This window comes from Nannospalax galili, unplaced genomic scaffold, assembly GCF_000622305.1.
Source record: "Nannospalax galili isolate Female #2095 unplaced genomic scaffold, S.galili_v1.0 scaffold475, whole genome shotgun sequence".
Classification (NCBI taxonomy): Eukaryota; Metazoa; Chordata; class Mammalia; order Rodentia; family Spalacidae; genus Nannospalax; species Nannospalax galili.
The window spans coordinates 1,933,646-1,958,776 of record NW_008339435.1 but is presented as its reverse complement, the minus strand read 5'-3'; the positions used below and the strand labels follow the sequence as shown (position 1 = coordinate 1,958,776).

Below are 25,131 nucleotides of genomic sequence, written 5' to 3'. Positions count from 1 at the left end.
ACAATCCCAATGTGACCCCCAAAAGCATTGTAACACTCACGGAGGTATCTATCACTCCAGAAGTAGCCTACTGACTGCACCACAGTGAAAAGTATAGAAATTGGGCAAAGAGTCAGAAATGTTAATAGCAGGTTGACAAGAGTATCTGCCTGTTGAATATATAATCATCATCTTTAATCCCAGGACTCAGAAGGCAGAGGCAGGCAAATCTCTGTGAGTTCCCGGCCTGCCAGGGCTCTGTGAACCAGACCAGACCAGACCAAACCAAACCAAATCGATAAGCCCTGACATACCCCGACACACCCCCAAGACAACACCACAACACAAACCAAACCAACAAAGCAAAACACTACCACCAAAAAAACCCCCACCCATCTTGGGCTAGAGAGATGTCTCGGCAGATAAGAGCACTTGCTGCTCTTGCAGAGGACCTGAATTCCTTTCCCAGCACCCACATGGCTGCTAACAAGGACTTGTAACTGAAGTTCCAGGGGATCTGATGTCCTCTTCTGTTATCTGTGGGCATTGCACATGTGGTACACTTACATACATGCAGGCAAAAAAATATTTCTAAATCTTATACTTCTCTTTTCTGTGTGCATGTTCATGTGGGTGCACATATATGTAGGAGACCAAAAGACACCGTATCATTCCTCAGGAGTCATCCACTTTTTTTCTTTTTGAAACGGGGTCTCTCAATAGCCTGGAGCTCACTAAACAGGAAAGCCTGGCTGGGCAGCAAGCCCCTGGGATCTGCCTGTCTCTGGCTTCCCAGTGCTGGGATTACAAGGGCACCCAACCATGCCTAGTTTTTACATCAATTCTGGAGCTTGAACTAAGGTCCTTTTACCCACTGAGCTATCTGCCCCTTTTGTGGAGACAGGGTCTTCCTGGAGTATCTGCTGACCTGGAACTCACCATGGAGAACAGGCTGGGCTGGATATCAGAGATCTGCCTGCCTCTGCCTCTTGAGTGCTGGGAATAAAGGCACAGGCACACGTATGCATATACATACATGCTACCCCATATTGAGACAGGGTCTCCATATTCCACTGTGGACTCAAACTCAGCTGTGTAGCCAAGGATGACCTTGAACTCCTCATCTTCCTGCCTCCACCTCTCAATTACTGGAATTACAGGCATGTGGCACTACATCCACCCAGTACTTTGTCTTTTTATTTCATTTTTCTAGATATGTACTTTATTTTATAAAAGTATTGCTCCATAGCAGATAAGTATGCAGCATGGACAGTTCCAGCACTAAGTTAGAGATATCAGGATATCTTTGAATGTGAACAGGTATTTTTATAATAGCAGGATATTACTAAAAGGCCCTAGCATATCCTACTCCAAGTTTTTTTAAAAATATTTTATTTATTATTTTTGTTTCATGTGTATGTGTGTATTGCCTGCATGTAGGTAAGTGCACCTGTGTTGTGCAATGCCTGCAGAAGACAGAAGAGGCTGTTGGATCCCCTGGGACTGGAGTTAGGGACAGTTGTTAGCCACCATGTGGGTGCTGGGATTCGAACCTGGGTCTTCTGTAAGAGCAGCCAGTGTTCTTAACTGCTGAGCCATCTCTCCAGCCCCCTACTCCAAGTTTTAAAAAAATGGTAATAATAGGGGCTGGAGAGATGGCTCAGCGATTAGTACTGACTGTTCTTGCAGATAACTTAGGTTCAAATCCCAGCACCCACATGGCAGCTAACAACCAATCGTCCTTAATTTCAGTTCCAGGGAATCTGATGCCCTTTTCTGTCCTCCATGGACACTGTATGACATGAGTGCACCTACATACATGCAGGCATAACACTCATATACATACATTTAATTTAAAAAATTAAAGAGCACTCATATATATAAATTTTTTTAATGGTAAAGCTAGGCATGGTGGCACGCACATTTAATCCCAGCACTCAGGAGACACAGACAGGCAGATTTCTGTGCGATCAAGCCCAACCTGGTCTACATAGCTAGGTTTCCAGGCCAGGTAAGGCTACAGGGACACCAAAAAAAAAAAAAAAAAAAAAAAAAAAAAAGAGGGTAATAGTGAAAATAATAAAACCATGGTGTTGGGTGGTTTTGATATTTCACCTTATAAGAAAACAAAATACCTGGTTTTCATTAGAACTTAGTTGAAAAAAAAAAATCAGCTGCCTTGAAACTTCTAGTCCACACTTGACCCGGGAAGTGGTCAGAAGCTTTATCCAAGCTCTTCTGAAGACCACAGGCAAGTCAAGCTGCACAGAACTGAGATGTCCTCATGGGAAAATCCTGCATCAGTCAGAATCTGGCCTCACTGCCGAACAGCTTTTTGATACTGCCTATGTGCTGACCACCCTTTCCTTAACTACAGAAGGCAGGGTAAAGCTGTCTGCCTGATCTACACCACCTGTCTGTAACGAGACTCAAATGAGCTCAGGCCTGGGCAGAGTGCCTATGAAGGTGCAGCAGATATGCACAATGGGATCACTATGACAAGCCAACCTTCAGAGAGTTGACATTCCCAGAGGGGAGGTGGAGAAACAAAGTCACAGAATGCAGACATTCTTCCCAATCCTGTGTTACTCAAAGATTTTTCCAAACTAGAAAATAATTGCTCATCAATTCTTCCCCATGCAGAGAACACACTTCCTAACCAACGATTCTGCATATTTGTGCCCAACCACCACGTACTACAGTGGACCCCACAAGGGGTGAGCATGCAGTGCCTGCCCCACAGGGCTCAGTGCTGGGATGTGGCCAGGTGCAGGCACAGGAGATATGATCTAGTAAATGCTGGGGAAGAGAAAACTCCCATTTTCACTTGTTTAGTTACCTGAAAGCTCCCTTCAAACGGGCCCAAACAGAAAAACGTACTATTTCATTCCTGTACTTTAGATGAGAGAAGACCAGAATCCCATGGTGTGTTTCAGCTTTATTGAAGACATATTACAGTAGACAAGTCGACAAACACATGCTCTATAAAATATACATTCTTAAGTGAGAAAATATAATTGGTATCAGGAAAGGGCCACACTGAACAACAACTTGGCTTATATTTCTCTTTATATAAGTCTAACACCAGAGCTGCTCAACCTGACCTCCTCTAATGGGAGAAAAAAACTAACAGAGGACAGTAGAAGTAGAAATAAGTCCCTCTGTGGACCAAGAGGCCACCTTAAATAGCCAAGAGATACTTCTAGAGTACTTGATCACCTCAAGATCGGCTTCTTTCCAAACAGTTGCTGCAAGACTACTTCACTCCTCACATCCAACAGGGAGAGTCGAGCTGCTCTTCAGTCACACTCCACCCCTTGGGGACTTATCCGGACTGGAAGAAAATACCATGAAACCTTGAGAGGGTGGATCCAAATCCTAACTCTTAAAGTTCAACACCGCCAGGGACTGGTGCAGCTCACTTGTCTGGACTGTGCAAGACCACTGGGTTTGATGCCCAGTGCATCACACACACACACCTTCCTCTTTCTCACAAACCTAAGGTGAGTCTTGGGTTTTCAGATGCTGTAAGTGCAGTTTGGTAACTCAGAACATATAACTTTTGTCAATGACCCAGGCAAATGTCCAAAAAAGAAGGGAGGCTAACTGCTGTATATTTAGATTATAAACTAAACACAACGTTTAAAGTGGGAGGAGAGGTGGGGAGCATACCTCCAAACTGGACTGGGAAAGAGATAACAGAAAAAAAAAGCGCTTGAAGGTTGAAAAAGCAAAACATAGCTCAAACTTTTATGGTCCCATTGTTTTTATAATTACCATGTCATCTGTATCAAAACAATAAGAACAAAGTTCCAGCTGGAGCTGGAGCTCAGAGGGAGAGCACTTGCCTGCAATGCAGGTTATAGGTTCCATCTCCAGTAATGCCAAAAGGAAAAAAGTCCAAAGATGGAGCATGTTTCACATAAAGACAACAAATACCGGGCTGAACTCAGTATAAACTGCATGCACAAAGCCCTGGGCTCAACGCCCAGCATCATCAACAACTACATCTGTTACTTCGTTACGCTGCTAGCATGTCGATGGATACTGAACCCATGAGGAAAGGCCATACTGACACCTTTGGGTAAAATATTAAGTATAAAACTGAACACCGTTAACACCAACTCCTTTCTAGTTGGGGGGGGGGGTCCCATAGGTTAAGAAATAACAATAAAACTTGGTCAAGCCAGGCATAGTGGGCACACCTATAATCCCCACACTTGGGAGGCTGAAGCAGGAGGACTGCCTATCGTTGCATTTGGCGATTTTTGATGATAAATGGAAGATGTTCAGCGTCATCTTGCCCACACACACTCGATCTCAATGCAGAAATCTCTTCAGCATGACTAACAGATCAGTTTCTACACATGCCTTTCCCTCAAAAGGCAGATCATTTTAATTAGATAAATGTAATCATCAGGGTTAGCTTATACAGATTGGGATATGAACACACACCACTCTGTAGATTCTGTCCTGTCATTTCATATGACAACCTGTAAGTAAAGACTTCTAGCATGTCACCCTTTTCACAGGAAATTGGATGACAGTGCCTCAACTGCCTGGTGTAGACTCATGATAGACATCATGGTTCCTTTTACAATCCCTCAATGGGCAATGTGCAACCAATTTTTTTTAAACGTTAAAGTGACCTTACCAAAAAATACCCATGCATAGCATTCTGAGTGCACCTCTAGGGGCAACTATCTGTTGGGGAAGGTTTCAGGTACTTCCAGTTCTGGACAGCAGCCTGAATGTGAAGATACAACTAACAGAAAGCCAACGGCTTAGGTGCAGATCCTGTGCCAGTAAGGCCTGGAGCTCAAGGAAAAGGGTACTTCTTATAGGTAGACTTGGAGAAACAGCTTAAGAGGGGCACAAATTAAGAGAAGTTATGTATCCTACTGAAATGCAGGGGAGAAATGATTTCTCTGAGCATTCCATTTGCCTGACTTTGCAGTGTTCTAGATTAACTAAGCACTGTTCTGCTAGGAAGAAGTGCGGGGGAGCCAGAGGGCAAAGACTATTTAGTGGAAAGCATATGCAATGAAGTTGTTTCAGGAATTCCTTTTCCTAGGATAACAATTATTATTTTAAGACCAGAGGTAGACCCTTCCTGTTTGTAAACAGATTCCTGACTAGCTATTTGGGCACGCAGGGAGTATCTGGGGTGACAGTTCAAGCATCTAGCCAACACAATGAAGAACACCCCCAGGAGACCACAGAAGGACCAATGGTGGAGCACAGAGGCAATACTCCTGGGTAGTTTCTAGAGGACAGTTGGATGGTCTGCCTTCTACCCTGACAAGTGATCGCTGATGCTCACAAGCATAATCCCTAGCAGCCAAGCCCCAAGGCCACTTTCCACTCTGGAGAATCGGACTGAATGAGAGCACTAGATTTCTGGATGCTTCACAGTGTGAAAGTAAGACATACACCAGTACAAATTAGCTTTAGCACAGCCCTCACAGATTTGGTCCTCTGGTGTGCTGTAACACCATTATACATACATTACAACAAACCTGCTGTTCCAGGGAGCAAAGGGAGATTTTTCAACTCAGCCAGGATTCTTTGCATTTACTGAGACTGTTTAGAAACAGAGGACTTTTTTTCCAACTGAGCATTTCTTAGAAGACCATTACTCCTGTATAGGGGAAATAAATATGGCTCGAGTCAGAGCAAGCAGCATCATTCTTGTTCTAGGCTAACAAATAGTTCACAAAAGCAGTTTTTTATTAAGGAGCACAATTCTCTTTGGTTCCCGGAGGGAAGTGCTGATTCATAGGACATTACAGCTGGAAAAAGGTTTAGAGCAGCCAGTAAACAGTCTCATCCCATAAAAGAGGACTCGGGTCTAGGGACCACATGGCTAGTGAAGAGCAGGGTGGAGAAGGAAGCCAAGTTTCCTAACTCCTAGTCAGACCAGCATAAAACCAGAATACAGTTCAAAAGGAAGAAGGCTTATAGGCTGAACGGATAAGAAAACTTATACTTTTAAAGTTCAAAGTGAAAATGAAGAGAATGTGACAGTTCAAAGAAAAGTTAAAAAAAAAAAAACTAACAAAGGGCTGCTGTCTGTGAGAGAAAAATGTAAGATTAAAACAAGTATGAAGAGGTATGAAATCTATTTGACCTTTCTGACAAAAAGCTGAGGAGTTATGTGCATTTGGATCCCTAGAAACAGACAATGATTACAGGGTGAGCTTTCAGAGGACTAGAGCCATCTAGCAGGTAACTCGGGTTCCACATGGAATAAACAGTCTGGGGAAATGTGAACATTTCTTTAGTGTTAGTCTTTGTGTATACATAGAGCTCTTTGCTACCAGAAATTCAGAAAGCTCTTTGGCTTCAATAATAGCTTGTATAAAATAAAGATCACTCCAGTAGCTGGGCGTGGTGGCGCACGCCTTTAATCCCAGCACTTGGGAGGCAGAAGCAGGTGGATCTCTGTGAGTTCGAGGCCAGCCTGGTCTACATAGTGAGTTCCAGGACAGCTGTGGCTACAGAGAGACCCTGTCTCAAAAAGACAAAAAAAAAAAAAAGGGACCACTCCGAAGTTGGCAGTGCAGGAACTTCTGTATGCTCAACTCCCAAGAACACACTTGCTCTCCTAAGACATTCTCTACATCAGTAAAGGATTGAATACAGAAAAAAAGCAATCTTTGGTTTCCTTGTCAACACAGTACTTTACTGAAAGAAGACAGTCCCCAAACAAGTCATCCCCTATGCTCATTCGGCCGTGACAAGGTTGCCAGGCTCTGAAAGAGCAAGACATTTGAAGCTGGAAAGTGATTATCACCTGGCACCTATAAATAGGTGGCAAATGATTACATGCACGAACCTTCGAGCAGGGAGTAAGTAGTTAATTACACCAAGACTGTGTTTGTGTGCACACAATCACTAAGTGCCTGTCCCATTAATGTACTTCTTAACAAAGAGTTTTAGAACTCTGTTAAACAAACTTTTTGGATCTCACTAAACTAAATTATACAAAGTCTGTCTGTGAACTGAACTGAGAAGCTGCTGCCAATATAGTAACTAGACATATATAATTTTAGCATACAAAAAAACATTTACATTGCAGCCAACACACAAGGTCAATGAATAGAAAAATTATTTATAAATGCACATATATTTACAATAACATCCCTGGTCAATAGGGACAAAAAAAAAAATTTCACAAGAATACAAAAACCTTTGACCTGGTACCAGTTGGTCAAACTTGGGATTCTTGCTTAAGACCTTGAATATCAAAGCCTCAGTCTCTACTGTCTACTTAACACCACTGAAGAATCCCAGGTATACTTTCCAGAGGGCTCCAGAGCATGTTTGTTCCTTGGAAGGCAAAGCAGATTGTCAATGTGGCGATGCTTTCTCAGGCTCAGGACTGGGACAATCCAGGCTAAGCAGCAAAGACTCTTCCTGACGCAATCCAGTGGGGCCATCAGGAAGGACACCTGCCCGTGTCTTCCTCTGCCAGTGCTGTGCATTTTCCACTTGATAACATGTCTGTCAGCTGTTACCCTTTCTTCACCAGGTATAAGTCAAACTAACGCCAGACCTACCTTGGTGTGGTCAGATGTAATTAGAAACAAAGAGTAATGCAAATGCTGACTCTGGGTTTCTTCTCAACTCTGAGGTAGTAAATACAAAATTAACTAACTTGCGTCTCTGCCCAGTTTCCTCCTGGACTGGGCTTCATGTGCCCTCACTACCATCTTGAATGTTCCGAGTCCTACTAAAATCAAAACTGTGGTCATGTAGCCTGTGGCAGGACATGGGGGGAGAGCAGTTTGGATCTCTCTCTACCAGGCCCTCATGTTGATGAACTTGAGGTGACTCAAGGGCAGGCGTCTGAGAAAAGGGAAGCAGGCCCAGTTCTCTGTCCATGTTCCACAGAGGCTGCTGCAATGTTTCTGAGAGTGAAGAACAAAAGTTATTAGTGGTGACTAGAATTTCAAAATGAATTTCTTAAAGCTTGATGTACTTTTAACACAATCCATAAAAGAAACAAAGCGGCCCAGCAACCTTGATAAGAACAGAGATTACAATGCCACAATTAAAAAAAACAACAACAAAAATAACTGGAACTGTGTTCTACCAAACCCTTCTATTCAATAAAACTAATCCATTACTTACTCAAATTATGCTATTGGTTTTCACCTGTTATTTTAGTAGCTTTTCTGCTTCCAACTTTAATGTAAAACTCTAGACATGGGGCTAGAAAGATGGTTCAGTTGAGGCATTTGCTGCTCTTCAGGGACTAGAGTTCAGTCCCAGCACCCACACTGGGTGGCTCACAACTGCCTATAACTCCAGCTCTAAGGGATCCAACTTCTTCCTCTGGTCTCCATGAGCAACCGCACTCATGTGCACAAGCTCACACACAGACACACAAATATATATCACTGAAACAATAAAAATAATTTTAGGGGGAAAAACCCTCTAGACACATAGAAAAGGAAGAAAGCCATTGTAATGACAGTTTCCTGATGCAGAGATAGTAATTATTGAGCTGATGGAGCTGTTACTTCTTTAAATACATTTTAAAAGCTGGGTGTGGGGCAAGCAGGATGACTCAGTTGGTAAAGGCACTTGCCACACAAGCCTGGGACTTGAGTTCAACCCCCAAAACTCACAAAGTGGGAAGGAAAGAATCAACTCCAAAAAGTTGAGCCATCTCTCCAGCCACCAAAAAAGGCATATTTAAAAATAACCATTATTGAGGGCTGGAGAGATGACTCAGCGGTTAAGAGTACTGCCTGCTCTTGCAGAGGACCAAGTTTCGATTCCCAGCACCAACATGGTGGCTAACAACTATCCATAACTCCAGTTCCAGGGAATCCAACACCTTCTTCTGACTTCCTTGGGCACTATACAACATGGGTATACTTACACACATGCAGGCAATACACTCGTACACATAAAATAAAAAAAAAATAATAGCAGCCAGTCATGGTTGCACACGCCTGTAGTTCTAGCACTTGGGAGGCAGAGGCAGGCAAATCTCTGTGAGTTCAAGGCCAGCCTGGTCTATATAGTGAGTTCCAGGCCAGTTGAGGCTATAGGGAAACCCTGTTTTAAAAAAATTAAAAAAAGAAAAAATAATAATAAATAATAATTTTAAATAACCATTGTCAACTAGGCATGGTGGTACACACCTTTAATCCCAGCAGAGGCAGAGGCAGGCGGATCTCTGTGAGTTCAAGGCCAGCCTGGTCTACATAGCCAGTTCCATGCCAGATAGGGTTACAGGGAGACCCTATCTCAAAAAAGACCAAAAAATAAATGAATTAAATAAATGAATAAATAACCATTCTAATGGACTGAAGAGACAGCTAAGTGGTTAAGAGCACTGACTACTCTTGCAGAGGACCCAGGTTCTACTCCCAGCACCCACATGGCAGCTAACAACCACTTGTAACTCCAGTTCCAGGGGATCCAATGCCCTTTTGTGGTTTCCACAGGCACCAGGCACATACATGGTGCACATTACATACATGCAGGCAAAACACACATATATATAAAATAAAAATAATGTTTAAAAAATTATTTTCCAACTTCCAGTATTAAAGATCAAACAAATAATAAACAACAAAGAGCAAACAAAAGCAACTATAGTAAATCAGATTATTTGTACTTGGGTTTCAAAAATGTACATTCTGAGCAGACACAGTGGTGCACATCTGTAGTCCCAGCACTTGGAAGACAGAGGTAGAAGGATGGAGAATTTAAGGCCAGCCTGAGCTTTTAAAAAAAAAAATTATTTTAATTATTTTCATTTTTTATTATGCCTGCATGTACGTAAATGCACCTATGTCATGCAATGACCACAGAGGTCAAAAGAGGGCATCAGAGTCCCTGGAACTGGAGTTACAGACAACTGTTAGCCACCATGTGGGTGCTGGGAACCAAACCCAGGTCCTCTGCAAGAGCAGCCAGTGCCCTTAACCACTGAGCCAATCCCAGCCTGAACTTCTTGACTGCAGTGGTGAGCTCTTTTCCAAACACTGTTTACTGACGTATTACATTCATGTGGGACATATTTTGGTTAAAGCTAATCTGACATTCTGGAAACAGACACCCACAAATGAAAGTAAGACTCACCAAGAATATAAGCTAGGCCAGGATTTCTCAAGATTTAATATGCATATAGGGGCTGGGGAGACAGCTCAGTGGGTAAGAATGCTTGCTGTGAAAGCAAGAAGATCTGAGTTCTAATCCCCAACTCTCCTATAAAATGCCAGGCAGGTGTCTGAACCCCATGGGTTGGGGAAGAAGATAGGAAGATCCTGAGAGTTCACTGACCAGTCAGCCTAGCTAAAACAGAAAGATTCAAGTTTAATGAGAGAGCTTGTCTCAAAAAAACAAAGGTGGAAAGCAACAGAGGCTGACTCTAGATACCCTACTCTAGTTTCTGCATGCTTGCACATACCCCAAATACATGTGCACATAGACCCCCACAAAACAAAAACAAAGATTTAATATGCATACAAGCCTGTTATCTCAGACTGAGGCAGAAAGGTTACCCTTGAGTTTGACCAAGACCCTGTCTCAAAAAAACAAAACAAATATGCACACGAAAAACTAGGAACTTATTAAAATTTGGACTTGGATTCACTAGGTCTGGGGTGGGACCGTGGCTGCATTACTAGCAAGTTCTGAGGTAATGCTCGAGGTGATGAATCCTAGCCCACATTGACCAGAACTGAGTACTAGGCTAAGGATGGACAACGTACAAAGCAGTGTCATTTGCTCATCTCCTTACTTAGAACCAGATCCAAAATGAAGGCAGAGCAGACTGCAGGTTCTCTCATGGCATGAATATAAAACTAAGAGACTGGCTTCAGTGACCTGTGCCTCTAGAAACATGGTTAGAGCTGGTCTCTTGCAGTGCTCATCTTAAATCATGCCAGATCACTTACTGCTACTGGGAGCACCCCTGAAGCAACATGGCACTTCTATCTTCCTCTGTAAACTCATAGTTTTCATCCCCTGCCCCATTTCCAATATTTTTCCTCTGACAGAAGACAGCAGCTGATGAGTTTAGATGTACAGGAAGAAATACTCAGTAGTTCCCTTCACAGTCTAGAAAGGACTGTGTTTTACTGACAAGGCTGATGTAATGTTGAGATTGTTTGACAGAATAGCAACCCAAAAAAAACTTTTTTTTAGGCTTCTCATACCAAATTATATTCTGAGTACTTCAAGCCTCCATTATTTAAATAAAGATGGGAGAAAAATATATAAGGCTTTTTCTTTGTGGCCTCTGAATTTTTAGTAGTATGAGCTTGCCATGCCCATAAAAGCTGTTTCATCCTACTGATAAAGACTTGTAATTCAAATACATAACACTCTCTAGCTGGCACCAGTGAACAGTGGTTAATTACTCTAGTATACCAATTTGCTTGCTTCCTGTCAAATGAGCATGTTATCTCTACAACAGAAGGAAAAATTAGATGAAAGTGATAGCTCCAAACAAAAGCATCCATTACCATTGGTCATCTGTGTGGAAGGAAGAGTCTCATTTATCCTCTCGTGGTTGGTGGGAAAGGCAGACAGGTCTCTGTCTACTGAGGATATCAGACTCTCCAGAGCAGCTGCATCTTGGGGAGGGTGAGTCAAAAATGTCTCCTTGGGCATGTGGACCATGAGGCTGGACAGTGTCTGATCTAGAACGTCCTCCTCAGTGACGTATGTGTACGGACAGTATTCTCGGGTCCTCGAGTAGATGTTGGCATTGTCATAACAATCTGAACAGATCACCCGGGTACCAGGGACACCTAATAAACATGGGAAAGAACCCAGATATTTTTCTGTTAAGGAAATGGCTTTGCAATAATCAATTCTCTTGAAGTTATGATCATCATACCATTTACTGCAGGCTTACTTTATAAACCAGGTAAAATTTCAAGGTTGCTGTGAATAACAACAGCAGAGGAAGTAACTTGACTGAAGTCATATCACCAACGAAAGAGCTGAAATTTAAACCCAGGTACTCTGGTTTCAGAGTCAATGCTTTTGAATACTAACACGAAACTTCTGGGGAGACCAAGCTCCAGTCAAGGGATCTAAGATAGAGATGGCCCTCTACTCTGGGGTGCAAGCTTGGCTCAAGCAAACAAGGGTTACGATGACTCCATGAGAAACCATGTTACTTTCATAAATCAAGAAGTTAAGCAACATTAAATGCAAGGATTCTGACTGACAAGTTGTCAAAAGTAAAGGTTGAATGACAGGCTATCCAGACTATTACCTATTTTGAAAACTGAATGAGGTAGAAGAGGAGAGCTTGTGAGAGAAAATTACACACTCATCATCAAGCAACAGAATGTTAGAAATAAAGACCCACAGCACTAGGGAGGGAAGGCAAGAGGGTGATCTGAGGACAGCCTGATCTACAGAGACCCTGTCTCAAAAAAAAAAAAAAAGAACAACTAAAACACACATCTCAGGACTGTCAAGATGGCTCTGTGGGTAAAAGAGCCTGAATCCAAGTCCAATCCCCAGAACCCACAGTGGAAGGAGAAACTCCTGAAATACCTCCAATATGTAGGCTGTGACATGTTTTCTCTCTCTCTCACACACACACACACACATGCACGCATGTACATGCACACACACACACAAACTAATAAAATTTAAAGAACAAATCTCAAGTGACTTGCTCATGGTCACAGACCTAGAAAGAGGAAGAAGTAGGAATCAAATCCACCTTCTCGTGTCTGTCACTTCCTAGAGAAGTGACAGTGTGAGAAGGAGGGAAGACATGCTCACTTAACCAGGGAACATTGTGTAGTCCTCTGCTGTTCTCCATTATATGCTGAGGGCCATTCTGCCTTAAAATCTACCTGTCAGCAGGAGAACCAAATGCCCCTTGGATGTGATCTGAAGGATGCTTATATCTCTGAAAGAGTAAAAAGACAGCAAAATTTCAAGTTCTAGAATATCCCCTTCCTATAGTAATGGAGGCCCAGGAGCCAAAGCTGTGAGCCTCAATCCCTTGTTTAAGGATGTTTCTTTCTGTAAGATGGCTTTCTTCTCCTGTTAAGACTAGTCCATTTTCATTCCATTTTGCATGAAGCTAAATGTTCTCAACTCAGTGTTTTATTTTAAAATATTGCTTCAGGCTAATGAGGAAAACTATGCACTGAACAATAAACTTAATAGAACAGGCTGAAATTATAACCATGAACAGCAGAGTCCCTACCATCAGTGCCTTTGTGTATGTATCCATTGGCAGGAGGCATAAGTTGCTGATGACTGCCTGCCTCAGAGTTGCTGTAGCCCTCCTGTGGTTCAGACAGTGTTCCTTGGGAAGACAAGTAGCTAGGAATGTCTGCAGGCAGATTGAGCTCCTCTGTAAAAGAAATATTTTTAACTCTCAAACTCAGGCAGTTGAAATCAACATTCAGGGGAGGACTTCACAAATGTGCTCTACTTTGATCCTGGCCCGGAGAATGGAATTGGCTCAGGATCTTCATGCATCCCTAACATTCTTTATTACTGAAATTCCCAAAGTTTCATTTTAGAAGTATTACTTGGTCTGCAGGTGTAGCACAGTGATCACGTACTTGCCTTCCACGTGCAGGCTATGGGTTCAATCTACAGAACCACTGAGGGTATGGGTGAGGGGTGTTAACAAAAGAAAGAAACCTAAATCTACAGCACACTTTCCCAATCTCTCTGCTCTCTGTCTGGATCCCATCTCAGGGTGAGGGGTAAAAGACTGATTTGTTCTTGAGGGCTCTACTCTCTCTTGCAACACAGCTATGATGGAAATGAACCCGAGGCTCTCAAGAAAGAAAATGCAAAAAACAAAACACACACAACCCAGCTTCGTGTGACTTGTCATACTTGTAATCCCAACACTCAGGAGGCAGAGGCAGGGGTATTGTTGCAAGTTTGAGGCCAACCTGATCTACGTAGAGATCTCCAGGCCAGCCAGGGCTACACAGTGAGATCCTCTCAAAAGAAAAGAAAAAAACAAAGAAAATACACTTGTAATATATTTCTAAGAGGTCAAGGGAAGTACATATGAACTCTTAAAACTATTCCACCAAATGGTTCTGTTATATCAAGGAAGTTGGACATTTTAACAGAAAACTTCCTTATATCTCCTATCACAGACAAATCACAGCTCCTCAGCTTTTTGTATTTTGCACTAAATCCGACATTCCTGAGCATAAGCCAGTGTCATCTGGGGACCACTCACCTGTGTTTGTGATACTATAGTCTTCATTTTTCCTCCTCATGTGGTAAATAACAATAACCCAGATCAAAGAGGTGCCCACAACGCAGCAGACCACAACAATGATGACAATGCCAACTGTGGTCCAGCCATCATCTTCGTGGCCGATGCTATTCTGAGAAGAGTCACAATTGGGGGATGAAATGACATTTAAGTAAATGTGTCCCCGTTCCGTCCCAAGAGTATTTGACATAATGCAGGTGTATTTCCCAGCATCTTCTAGCCCAGCATCTACAATGATGAGAAGCTGGTTGGCTGCAGCAAAGAAGTGTCGTTCTGTAACCAGGAGCGGTCCGTCATCTTTAGTCCAGTTGAGGCGAGGGGCAGGACTCCCTCCAGCTATACACTGTAACACTGCTGTTTCACCTCGAGTGACTGTCTTGTCCTCCAGAGGTCTAATAAATGATGGTGTCTCTGAGAGAAGAACGTTAAAAATATCAAATTAGGCAAATTCTTCCCTAAATCCTATTGAACCACCATACTACTAAAGGTATGATGAGGTGTGTGGTTTCATAAGGATAGCAGTTAATATTTCAGAAAGACAAAAATCTCAAAAAATAAAAAAAATCTAAATCTGAGTGGGTATTGTAGTCTGTGTCTATAAACCCATCTACTCTATTCAAGAAGCTGAAGCAGGAGGATTACAAGTTTAATGCCAGTCTGAACAACTCAGCAAGACCTTGTCTCAAAAATAAAGTAAAAGGGCTGGAGAGATGGTTCAGTGGTTAAGATTAGCACTGGGTACTCTTACAGAGGACCAGGGTTTGGTTCCCAGCACCCACATATCAGCTAACAACCGTCTGTAACTCTAGTTCCAGGGGATCCCACGCCCTCTTCTGACCTCCTCGGCATTTCATGATATAGGTGCACTTACATATACGCAGGCAAAATGCTTATACACATAAATAAAAAAATAACTTTTTCAAAAATCACACACAAAAAAAGTAAAAAAGGGCTAGGATGCTAGCTTAATAGTAGAGTGCTAGGCCTACCATGCACAACCTGTGTCTAATTAAGACTAACAAAGCCTGGCATGGTGGCACACATCTATAACTCCAGCACTTGGAAAGTGGGAAGAGGTGGAAGCAGAATGATCAGGAGTTCAGGGCCAGCCTGTGCTACATGATACAATCTCAAAAAACACAAATGAATGAAACAAAATGCTAGTCAGGGAAATTTTAAGGGAAAATACTTTTTTCTTTTCTGGTTCTTACTATGTAAATCTGGCTAGCCTGGAACTGGCTATGTAAAACTGGCTGACCTTTACTGTAATCTTCCTACCACTGCTTCCTGAGTACTGGGATTACAGAAGTATGCCACAAGGCCCAGAATGGGAAGACATTTTTTTTTTAAAATGTATTTTTATTTTTATTTTATTTTATGTGTATGAATGTTTTGCCTGCATGTAAGTATGTTTACCTATGTCATGCAATGCCCAAGGAGGTCAGAAGAGGGCATCAGAGCCCTGGAACTGGAATTACAGACAGCTGTTAGCTACTATGTGGGTGCTGGGAACCAAACCTGGGTCCTCTACAAGAGCAGTCAGACCCATCTCTTCAGCCCCAGAAAAAGACATTTTTAAAGAATTAAGATTATAGAGCTACTGGTGTTGGAGAAATGGCTCAGTGGTTAAAAGCACTGGCTATTCGTGCAGAAGACCCAGTTTCAAATACCAGCACCCACATGGCAACTAACAACCATCAATAACTCCAGTTCCAGGGGATCCAACGCCCTCTTCTGTCCTTCATGGGCACTGCATGACACGGGTGCACTTATATACATTTAGGCAATACATGTATACACATAAAATAAAATTAAATTAAAAAAAGATTATGGAGCTGGAGAGATGGCTCCACAGTTAAGAACACTTGCTCCTCTTGTAGAGGCCCCGGGTTCAGTTCCCAGCATCCACATATAAACTCTATAATTCCAGTTCCAGGGGATCTAATGCCTTCTTTTGGCCTCCATGGACACTGACTGACACAGATGCATTTACAGATATGCAGGCAAAACACTCATATACATAAAATTGAAATATTTTTTCTTAAAAATCAAGATTATGTGAAGTACACTGAAAGTAAGAAAGAAAATCTAACCAGAAGACAAGTTATTTTTTATATTAAATTTTTTTAATTAGGGAAAAGATAAGTTTTTTTTAGGTGTTCTATGAAGCAGTATTAAACATTAATGCAAACTCACTGAAGAGTAAACAAAACACATGTGAAGTAAAAGCATTAGAGAAGAATGGGGCTGAAGAGATGGCTCAGCAGTTAAGAGCACTGGCTGCTCTTCCAGAGGACCTGGGTTCCATTCCCAGCACCCACATTATAGCTAATAACTCTCTGTAACTCCAGTTTCAGAGGATCTGACTCCCTCTTCTAGTCTCCATATTATATCCATGAGTGTACATATATATGTGCAGGAACACACTCACACATAAAGTAGGTAAAACTAAATAATTTTTTAAGAAAAACATTATAGAGACAGACTTAAAAGAACGAAGTTGGAGGCTGGAAAGATTTTTTTATAGAGAACAATTCCCAGCACCCACATGGCTGCTAACAATCATCTATAACTCTAGTTCCAGGGGATCCAATGCCCTCTTCTGACCTCTGCAGGCACTGCATGACACATGTGCACTTACCTACATGCAGGCAATACACTCATACACATAAAATTTTTTTAAAAAATGAAGTGATGCTGGGTGTGGCGGTGCACTTTTAATCTCAGACCTCTGTAAGCAGAGGCAGACAGATCTTTGAGATAGCACATAGCACAACCTGGTCAATGTAGTGAATTCCAAATTCCAGGCCAGTTGGGACTACAGGGAGACCCTGTCTCCAAAAACAAACAAGCAAAAAAAAAAAAAAAAAGAAAAAGAAAAAGAAAAAAAAAACGAATAGGAGATCTGAAATTTGTGATAAAGATCCTGATTAATTTTGCCCTCACCTGACCTAGTAACATCCTCAGCTGACATATGCCTGTATAAAGTGTCAAAAGTAGTTTTTTTGCCTTCTCAGTTCATGAGTAGCTCTCAGAGGCTCCAGTAAAGACAGTGGCTTTTAACAAAGCAAATGTACCTAAGACAGTGAGAGAGGCATTGGCCGAGAGGCCACCCGCAACGTTCTGAGCCATGCAGCTGTAGATCCCCATGTCTTCTATCTTCACATTGGTGATGAAGAAGACATCATCCTCGGGCATGACATGCATGCGTCTTTCTCGGGCTGCAGGGAAGTCAGTGCCGCCGTCTTTCTGCCAGGATATCTGAGGTGCAGGGTGCCCCTCCGCAGCACATTCTAATCTGGCCATGGCACCCGTGCGAATAGTTAAATCCATTGGAGTTTTAAGAAAAGATGGCATCTCTGTTCAAAAAAAAATTACCAAGAGAAAGTAAGCAAATCACACACACACACACACACATACACACACACACCTACCTGACCATCTAACAGGGAAAATGCCAACTGCTGTAACACTCCATTTCCCTGGACTGAAAATGAATACAGCTTTTAAAGCCATCTTTTCCACCAGAACCTCAGTGTGTGGAGCACAGTGACAAGATAGTTATAGAATATATGCCATGCCTGTCTGAACATTCTGATGAGAACAATCTTTCTGAACTCCAGTTTAGAACTTGGTATTTAATAGCACTCTCTCACTCAGGAGCCAAATGAAGCTTCCCAGACTAACATCAACAGTTGTCAAGAGAATCACATTCTTAAAAATTATGCTTTAAAAAGTCTCACTTAAAAACACAAAGGAGGGCACAAGCACAGCTTTTGGTTGCACACAGTCCCAAGTGCTGTAGTTATTAAATCTCACAGGCAATAGATAAACTGTTTTAGAGAAGTTTTTTATAGCCACAAGAAGAGCTTTATTTTCAAAATGATTCCGTGTGGCCACACGTACAGAGGAATAATGATCACTGGGCCCAGAAATATCTAAATACTCTCAAATATTGGAGAAATCTATGAACAGCATTGGGAAAATTTTCATAGTTTTCAGAGAATTATGGTTTTGGAAATAAAATTGAGATGATCAAAATAATGTCTTTAGAAGGACAAACAGCAATGGGAGCAGAGCATCTCCCATTGCTGTTTGGCAGAGGAATTCTGGTCATTAAATGAGCAGCCAGCTAATCCAAAGTCCACCTATCCTACACATCACAACCGGAAGTTAGTCACAGTAAGATTTCCCCTCAAGTGTGGGGCATAGCATCATTATGGTCAAGTGATTCATGATTTAGACAAGAAAAATCCTTCCAAAGTGGGGGGAGTTAAAAAAAAAAAATCAAATAGCATAATCGCTTACCATTGACAGTTAGTTTGGCTTTCTGAGAATAATTAGAACCAAAGTGATTAGTAACAATACACTGGTATTTTCCTTCATCTGTGAAATTCACATTGAAAAGATGCAAGATACTAGTATATTCCAGAGCTTCTCCAGCCTGCTGCCGATAACGAACAAAATTCTCAATATCCACATCATACAGGATTTCACTGTCCTTGCGCCACAGAGTAGACATGGGAGAATCGCTGCTGCTCACTGCAGTGCACCTCAGAGTCACATTAACGCCTCTTAAAGCAACTGTGGTTTCAGGGTGTGTCCTTATCTGTGGCTTCAGAAAATCCTCTGAAGGGAGCAAAAGCAACAGTGACAGGTCAGTTATTTATTGCTGCTTTAGATGTAATTTAAAAACAAATACTGTGAAACCAGGAGATTCATTTACACAGGAGCATATTAAGCATATTAAGGTTGAAGGAGACTACAAAGCTAGAACCTAATCCCTTATTTAAAGGTGAAGAAAGCAAAGTCTGGAAAGCGAATAATTTGCTCAAAGACACCAGCCAGAGAAGAACTTGGCCTGCAGCTCAGGTTTCCAACCTCGACACCCAGCACCCTTTCCACCATCCCTCAAGTCTCTTGAGTGCTTAGCATGCATTTCCTAAGCATTACCAATTAGAAGGGGAAAAAGAGACATCTCACATTAGAATACAAGAGAGGTTCTAATCTATGACCCTTGTATATGTGTACTACATATACAAAATGTCTACAATAACCATTATCCCCTTCTGGTACAGTATAGGAAACAGGTATAGACTTATTCTTTTCAAACTTAGTCTTTTTCAAAACTTACTTTTTTCAAATACATTACTTGAAAATACTTTGTGTGTAGCTTTCAACATTAAAACACTGAAAAATTCCAAACATACCAAATATACAATTGAAAACTGGTTTTAAGCCAGGCGTGGTTGCGCATATCTTTAATCCTAGCACTCCGGAGTGCAGAGGCAGGTAGATCTCTGTGAGTTCAAGGACAGCCTGGTGTACATAGCGAGCTGGGGTTATAGGGAGACCCTGTCTCAAAAAGATCAAAAGAAAAAGAAAAAGAAAACTGGTTTTAAGGCATGCCTGGAGCCATATGCCTGGTGCCATCAGAAGCCCCTTGGTGCACTGGATCCCCTTGAACTGGAATTACGGGTAGCTGTGAGTCGCATGTGGGTGCTGGGAATCAAACCTGAGCCCTCTGCAAGAGCAGCCAGTGCTCTTAATCGCTGAGCCATCTCTCCAGCCCTTAAAGTACCCTTTAAAAGGAAATTTTCCTGGTGGTACTTTTCAAAATCTACTAAAAGTTTCTATTAAAAAAAAAAGTCAGGCGGTGGTAGAATATGCTTTTAATCCTGGATTTAGGATTGTCTATATGACTGTCTCTACTGTCTCAGGGAAAATAATACTGCCACTTTAGTCTTAAGAAATTGCATCAAGGCCAGGTGTGGTGGTGCATGCCTTGAATCCCAGCATTCAGAGGCAGAAGCAGGCAGATCTCTGTAAGATCAAAGCCAGCTTGGCCTACATAGTCAGTTCCAGAGTGCTACAGGAGATCCCGTCTCAAAAAAACAAAAAACAAAACAACAACAATACAGTACAGTGAATGATTCAGAAGTCTTACTACTATGCATTCTGAAGTTAACAACTCCCCCTACAGTTCAAGCTAACATTCTCACTGCCATCAAAGATGATCACTCCGGGCCATGACTAGTAGAGCAGCCTTGAGTAGGCCTTGTGTAAAACTGAAAAAGCACAGAGAGGAAAACAACTGTTCATGAAGCATTAAGTCAGACAACACAAAATATAACCTATTTTTATAACCAATGTTTATAAAAATAATCACTGAAACACCATTTGGAGTATACCACAGCAAAGGACACAGATGTGCTATTGGACAGGCATGTATTTGGAATGATGATTTTACTCCCCTTAATTTTGCTGTTAAGATAGCAGAGTTATATATAAAATTTTAAAACAAAAATACAAACCACAGACAAAATCCTTAAGGTCCACATTCAGGATGCTTTGCCCTGCTAACCATTCAGGATGTGCACAGCTTACATTCACAGAATGGTGGAAGTTGTTATCAACCAGCCACTGAAGTAGCCACTTCAAATGACAATCGCAGAGCAAACTGCTTGTGTTCAGAATACTGCAGAAAAGGAGGGAAGAGGAGAGGATCCTTTCATTTTAGTTTTCATTCCAAGTTTCTTCAGTATTAAAACTTTGCTACACATTATATATTTTCTTACCAAAAAATATTAATCTAATTCTAAGAAAATAAACTCAGTCAAAAACAACTGAGTTTAAGTATGTCAATGTCATGAGGAACAAGAGACTAAATCAAATGCATTATTTGTTTCTTTGGGGGGGGTTGAGACAGTCTTGTTATGTAGCCCAGGTTGGCCTCAAACTTGCAATCCCAGATATATACTGTGACACCCAATTGAAATGCATGATTCTCGATTTTATGTGTCTATTTTGCTTCCATTTATATAGGTGTACCACATACATGCAATGCCCACATGTCTGAAGAGGGCGTTGGATTTCCTGGAACTGGACTTTTCAGATGGTTGTTAGTTACCATGAAGGTGTTGGGAACCCAACCCCGCTGCAAGAACAGCCAATGCTCTTAACCACTAAGACATCTCTTCAGCCCCTTTTATTTATTTAGTTCAAGTATTCCATGCTGGCCCTGGGCTCACTGTATAGTAAAGGGTGACCTTGAACTCCTAATCCTCCTGCCTCTACCTCCCAAATGCTAAAATCACAGGTATGTTGGGGCTGGAGAGATGGCTTGCAGAAGACCTGGGTTCGAATCCCAGCACCCACATGGCAGTTAACAACTGTCTGTAACTCCAGTCCCAGGGGATCTGACAGCCTCTTCTGACCTCCTCAAGCATTGCATGACACGGGTGCACTTACCTATGTGCAGGCAATACACACATACACATAAAATAATAAATATTTTTTAAATTACAGGTATGCAATATCATGCTTGCTTTAATGTGGTGTTGGGGACCAAAACGTGGGTTGGGCAAGCACTCTATCACTGGGCTCTATCCCCAACCAAGACAGTATTGACACTGGAGAAATTAGGAGTGGACAGTCTACCAAACATTACTTTACAAATGTTAACCTCACTGAGTATGAAAATGATGATGTGGGTACACAGAAAAATGTCCCTGTTCTTAGGATATGCATACACACATAGGAGTGAAATATCATGATGTTCACAACCTTTAAATGGCCTGAAAACAGCAAAAACAACAACAAAAAACCCTGTATTAAATACAGTATATCCACAAAAATTGGATCTGTATGTGTGAAGAGAGCAAAGGCGAGAGTAAGAAAAGGGTAAGTTTGCCAAAAAGTTAACAGTAAATCTTGGTAAGGACATGTGGATGTTCATTGTACCAAACTTCTGAGGTTTAAAATTTTGAAGATTGGGATCAAAAGCTATTAATAAATTTTGGAGCACTGAGAAATCTTTATTGTGGGGAATATATAATTATTTTCAAATTATTTCATCAAGACTGAAAGCACTTCATATTTCTGGCAATATGTACTTCAACGTAAAGAGATACTTTAACTTTTTCTTGTGGTCTATAATAGGCCCATAAAACAGATCTCTTTGAAGAGATCAGTGTCTTCTTTTCTTTCTATGACCCTTAAATTTAGAAGGAGAGAAAGCACATGATTTAGGGAACAGTATAACTTGTTTTTCTGTACATGACTGAAATACTTTAGTCTTAACTTTTTTTTGGGGGGGGGCATATAACATGGTGCATGTGTAAAGGTTAGAAAACAATCTTTGGAAGTCTCTCCTTCCAGCATGGGACCTTGGGATGGAACTCAAATTGTCAGGCTTGCCTAGAAAGTGCTTTTTACCTCTCAGCCATCTCCCCAGCCCTTAAAAACTTTTAAAACCATCATTTATTATTTATTTATTTTGGTCTTTTTGAGACAGGGTCTCCCTGTAGCCCCAGCTGACCTGGAACTCGCTATGCAGACCAGGCTGGCCTTGAACTCAGAGATCTGCCTGCCTCTGCCTCCCTAGTGCTGAGATTATAGGCATGCGCCACCACACCCAGCAATCAACATTTATTAAAACTTCTATGCTTTTTAGTATTTCTCTTGGTGTTTTTCATAAGTATTTGGAGGCTGATGAACATATAAATTTTAAAATATTTTTTCAAGGCCTGGAGAGACGACGCGGCAGTTAAGAGCACTGGCTGCTCTTGCAGAAGACCCAGGTTCAAATCCCAGCACCCACATGGCAGCTGACAACCATCCATAACCCCAGTTCCAGGGGATCTGATGTTCTCTTCTGACCTCTGTGGGCACTGAACAACACGGGTGCACACACTTACATGCAGGTATAACACCCATACACATAAAATAATTTTTTTTCAATACTTAAGTATATATCCACACATACACTTTTGGTTTGTTCTTGTGTTTGTTTGGGATTTTTTTTGAGACAGGGTCTCCCTATAGCTCCAGCTGGCCTGGAACTCACCATGTAGACCAGGCTGGCCTCGATTCAGAGATCTACTTGCTTCTGCCTCCTGAATGCTGGGATTAAAGGCACTTGCTACCATGCCTGGTGCTGTTCCCCCTTTTTTGAGACAAGGTCTCCACAGCTGGCTTGGATTCACTATGGAGACCAGGCTAACCTCAAACCCACAGAGATCTGCCTCCTTCTGCCTCCTGAGTGCTGGGATAAAAGGTGTGCATCACCACACCCAGTGCCAAAATCTTTTTAAAATTTACTTTATATGGGGCAGTCCAAGCTTGCCTTGAATTCAGGCTATGCTCTTGCCTCATCCTTCCAATTGCTATTATTAAGGGGGTCTGAGTTACCACCCTTGACTGCTAAATGTTTTCTTTGAAAAAAATTTGAGGTAAGCACTGTCAATCCTGTTTTCTGGAAATAGAAACTGATATTTTGGAGATACACATCTCATCTTGTCTAAAGTAAACAGCAGATTTAGGATATGACTCCAGATCTCGTGATTCTACTAATTCCTTCATCAGAGTTCTAGAAGTTCTTACTGAGTCCAATGCTATGATTACTAGTGTTGATTATCCAAGTTATCAGAAATTTGTACTTGTTAAGAATCTTTTCCAAAAACCAATCTGAAGATGAAGCATTTCTGGTTTATATACTATCTACAAAAGCTTTCATGAAAGCATGGGTAAAACAGTAACTGTAATGACAAAGGACTGAGACTGATCATGGCTAAAGATCTGGTAAGAGTTCTAAGGAGTTATTTCTGCAGCATACAAAATATCAAAATCATAACTAATAACACTACAGCAGACAGAATGAGCTCGATACAGCTTCTCAAATAGTTACATTAACCTACAGAAAGCTTAGTATAACTTTATTAACATTTTTCAGATAAGATACCAAATAAACCTATTAATGTTTCTCTTTCTATAAGGAGAGAGATCTATCCTTTTAAGATTTTTCAGAAGAGTCTGGTGTCATGGCATATACCTGTAGTCTCAGCTACTTGGGAGGCTAAGGCCAAAGGATCACTTGAGCTCAGGAATTCAAAGCCAGCCAGGTCAATATGAGACTGCATCAAAAAACCATGGATTTGGGGGCTGGCAAGATGGTTTTATGAGTAAAGGTACCTGCCCTGGAGACCTGAGTCTGATCCCTAGAACCCACATAAAGGTGGAAGGAGGGAACAGAATCCAGAAGTCCTTTGACTTCTACACACATGACCTTTACACATATGCTCCCCACAAATCACCAACATGAACACATAATTAAAAAACAAAAACAACCAAGAGCTGGGGGAGGGGGTGGTATCAGTGGTAGAACACTTGCCTGGCCCTGGTTTTGATATATTACCACAAAAAGTTTTTTCCCCTCAAGAGTCAGCTAAGTAATCCCAAAGTTAACTTGAAGTCAAAAAGACTTTATGAGAATTTGAGAAATTTGTCAAAAAAGAGAAACTCTGAACTTAAAAAACAAAAAAGGGAGCCGGGTGTGGTGGCACACACCTGTAGTCCCAGCACTTGGGAGGCAGAGGACAAAAAATAAAAGGGAGAAAAAAAAAAAATACAAAGTGGGAGGAAGATAGGGATGGGGGGTCTTGGGTGTGGGAGAGTGGGGGGAGGGAAGATGGTTATTATCAAAATACATTATATAAATGCACGAAATTGAACAAATAAACATTCTTTTTTAAAAAAAGGGGGAGCTGGAGAGATGGCTCAGCAGTTAAGAGCACTGACTGCTCTTGCAGAGGGCCCAGGTTTGATTCCCAGCACCCAATATGGCAGCTAAGAACTGTTTCATAACTCCAGTTCCAGGGGATTCGATGACATCTTCTGACCTCTGTGGGCACTGCATGACATGGGTACACTTATATACATGCAGGCAATACACACAAAATGACAGTAAAGTATTTTTTAAAAATAAGAAATCCCCCAAAACTAGACCAGTAGGCCTGACGGTATGATAAAATTAGCATTTATGAAATTCTAGGTTCTATCCTAAAATGAAGGTAGGAGACAGTGACAGACACAAGAACAGATGAGGACAGACAAGAAGATGA

At 41.6% G+C, this 25,131-nt stretch overlaps 1 protein-coding gene across 2 annotated transcripts in view; it reads right to left on the bottom strand.

Moving 5' to 3' along the window:
* Positions 1 to 2,904: 2,904 nt before the first annotated feature.
* Positions 2,905 to 25,131, bottom strand: part of Lrig2 (leucine rich repeats and immunoglobulin like domains 2) — a 78,883-nt gene continuing 56,656 nt past the window's right edge. The window contains exons 12-18 of one of the 2 annotated variants that reach the window (XM_008833975.3): positions 20,545 to 20,708; positions 18,539 to 18,859; positions 17,308 to 17,589; positions 14,192 to 14,641; positions 13,187 to 13,336; positions 11,472 to 11,759; positions 2,905 to 7,892 (exon numbers count right to left, since the gene is read on the bottom strand). In XM_008833975.3, the coding sequence (XP_008832197.1) occupies positions 7,675 to 7,892; positions 11,472 to 11,759; positions 13,187 to 13,336; positions 14,192 to 14,641; positions 17,308 to 17,589; positions 18,539 to 18,859; positions 20,545 to 20,708 (1,873 nt within the window). In that variant the 3' untranslated portion in view covers positions 2,905 to 7,674. The remainder of the gene's footprint in view (positions 7,893 to 11,471; positions 11,760 to 13,186; positions 13,337 to 14,191; positions 14,642 to 17,307; positions 17,590 to 18,538; positions 18,860 to 20,544; positions 20,709 to 25,131) is intronic. The other variant, XM_008833976.3, reaches the window with a different exon arrangement.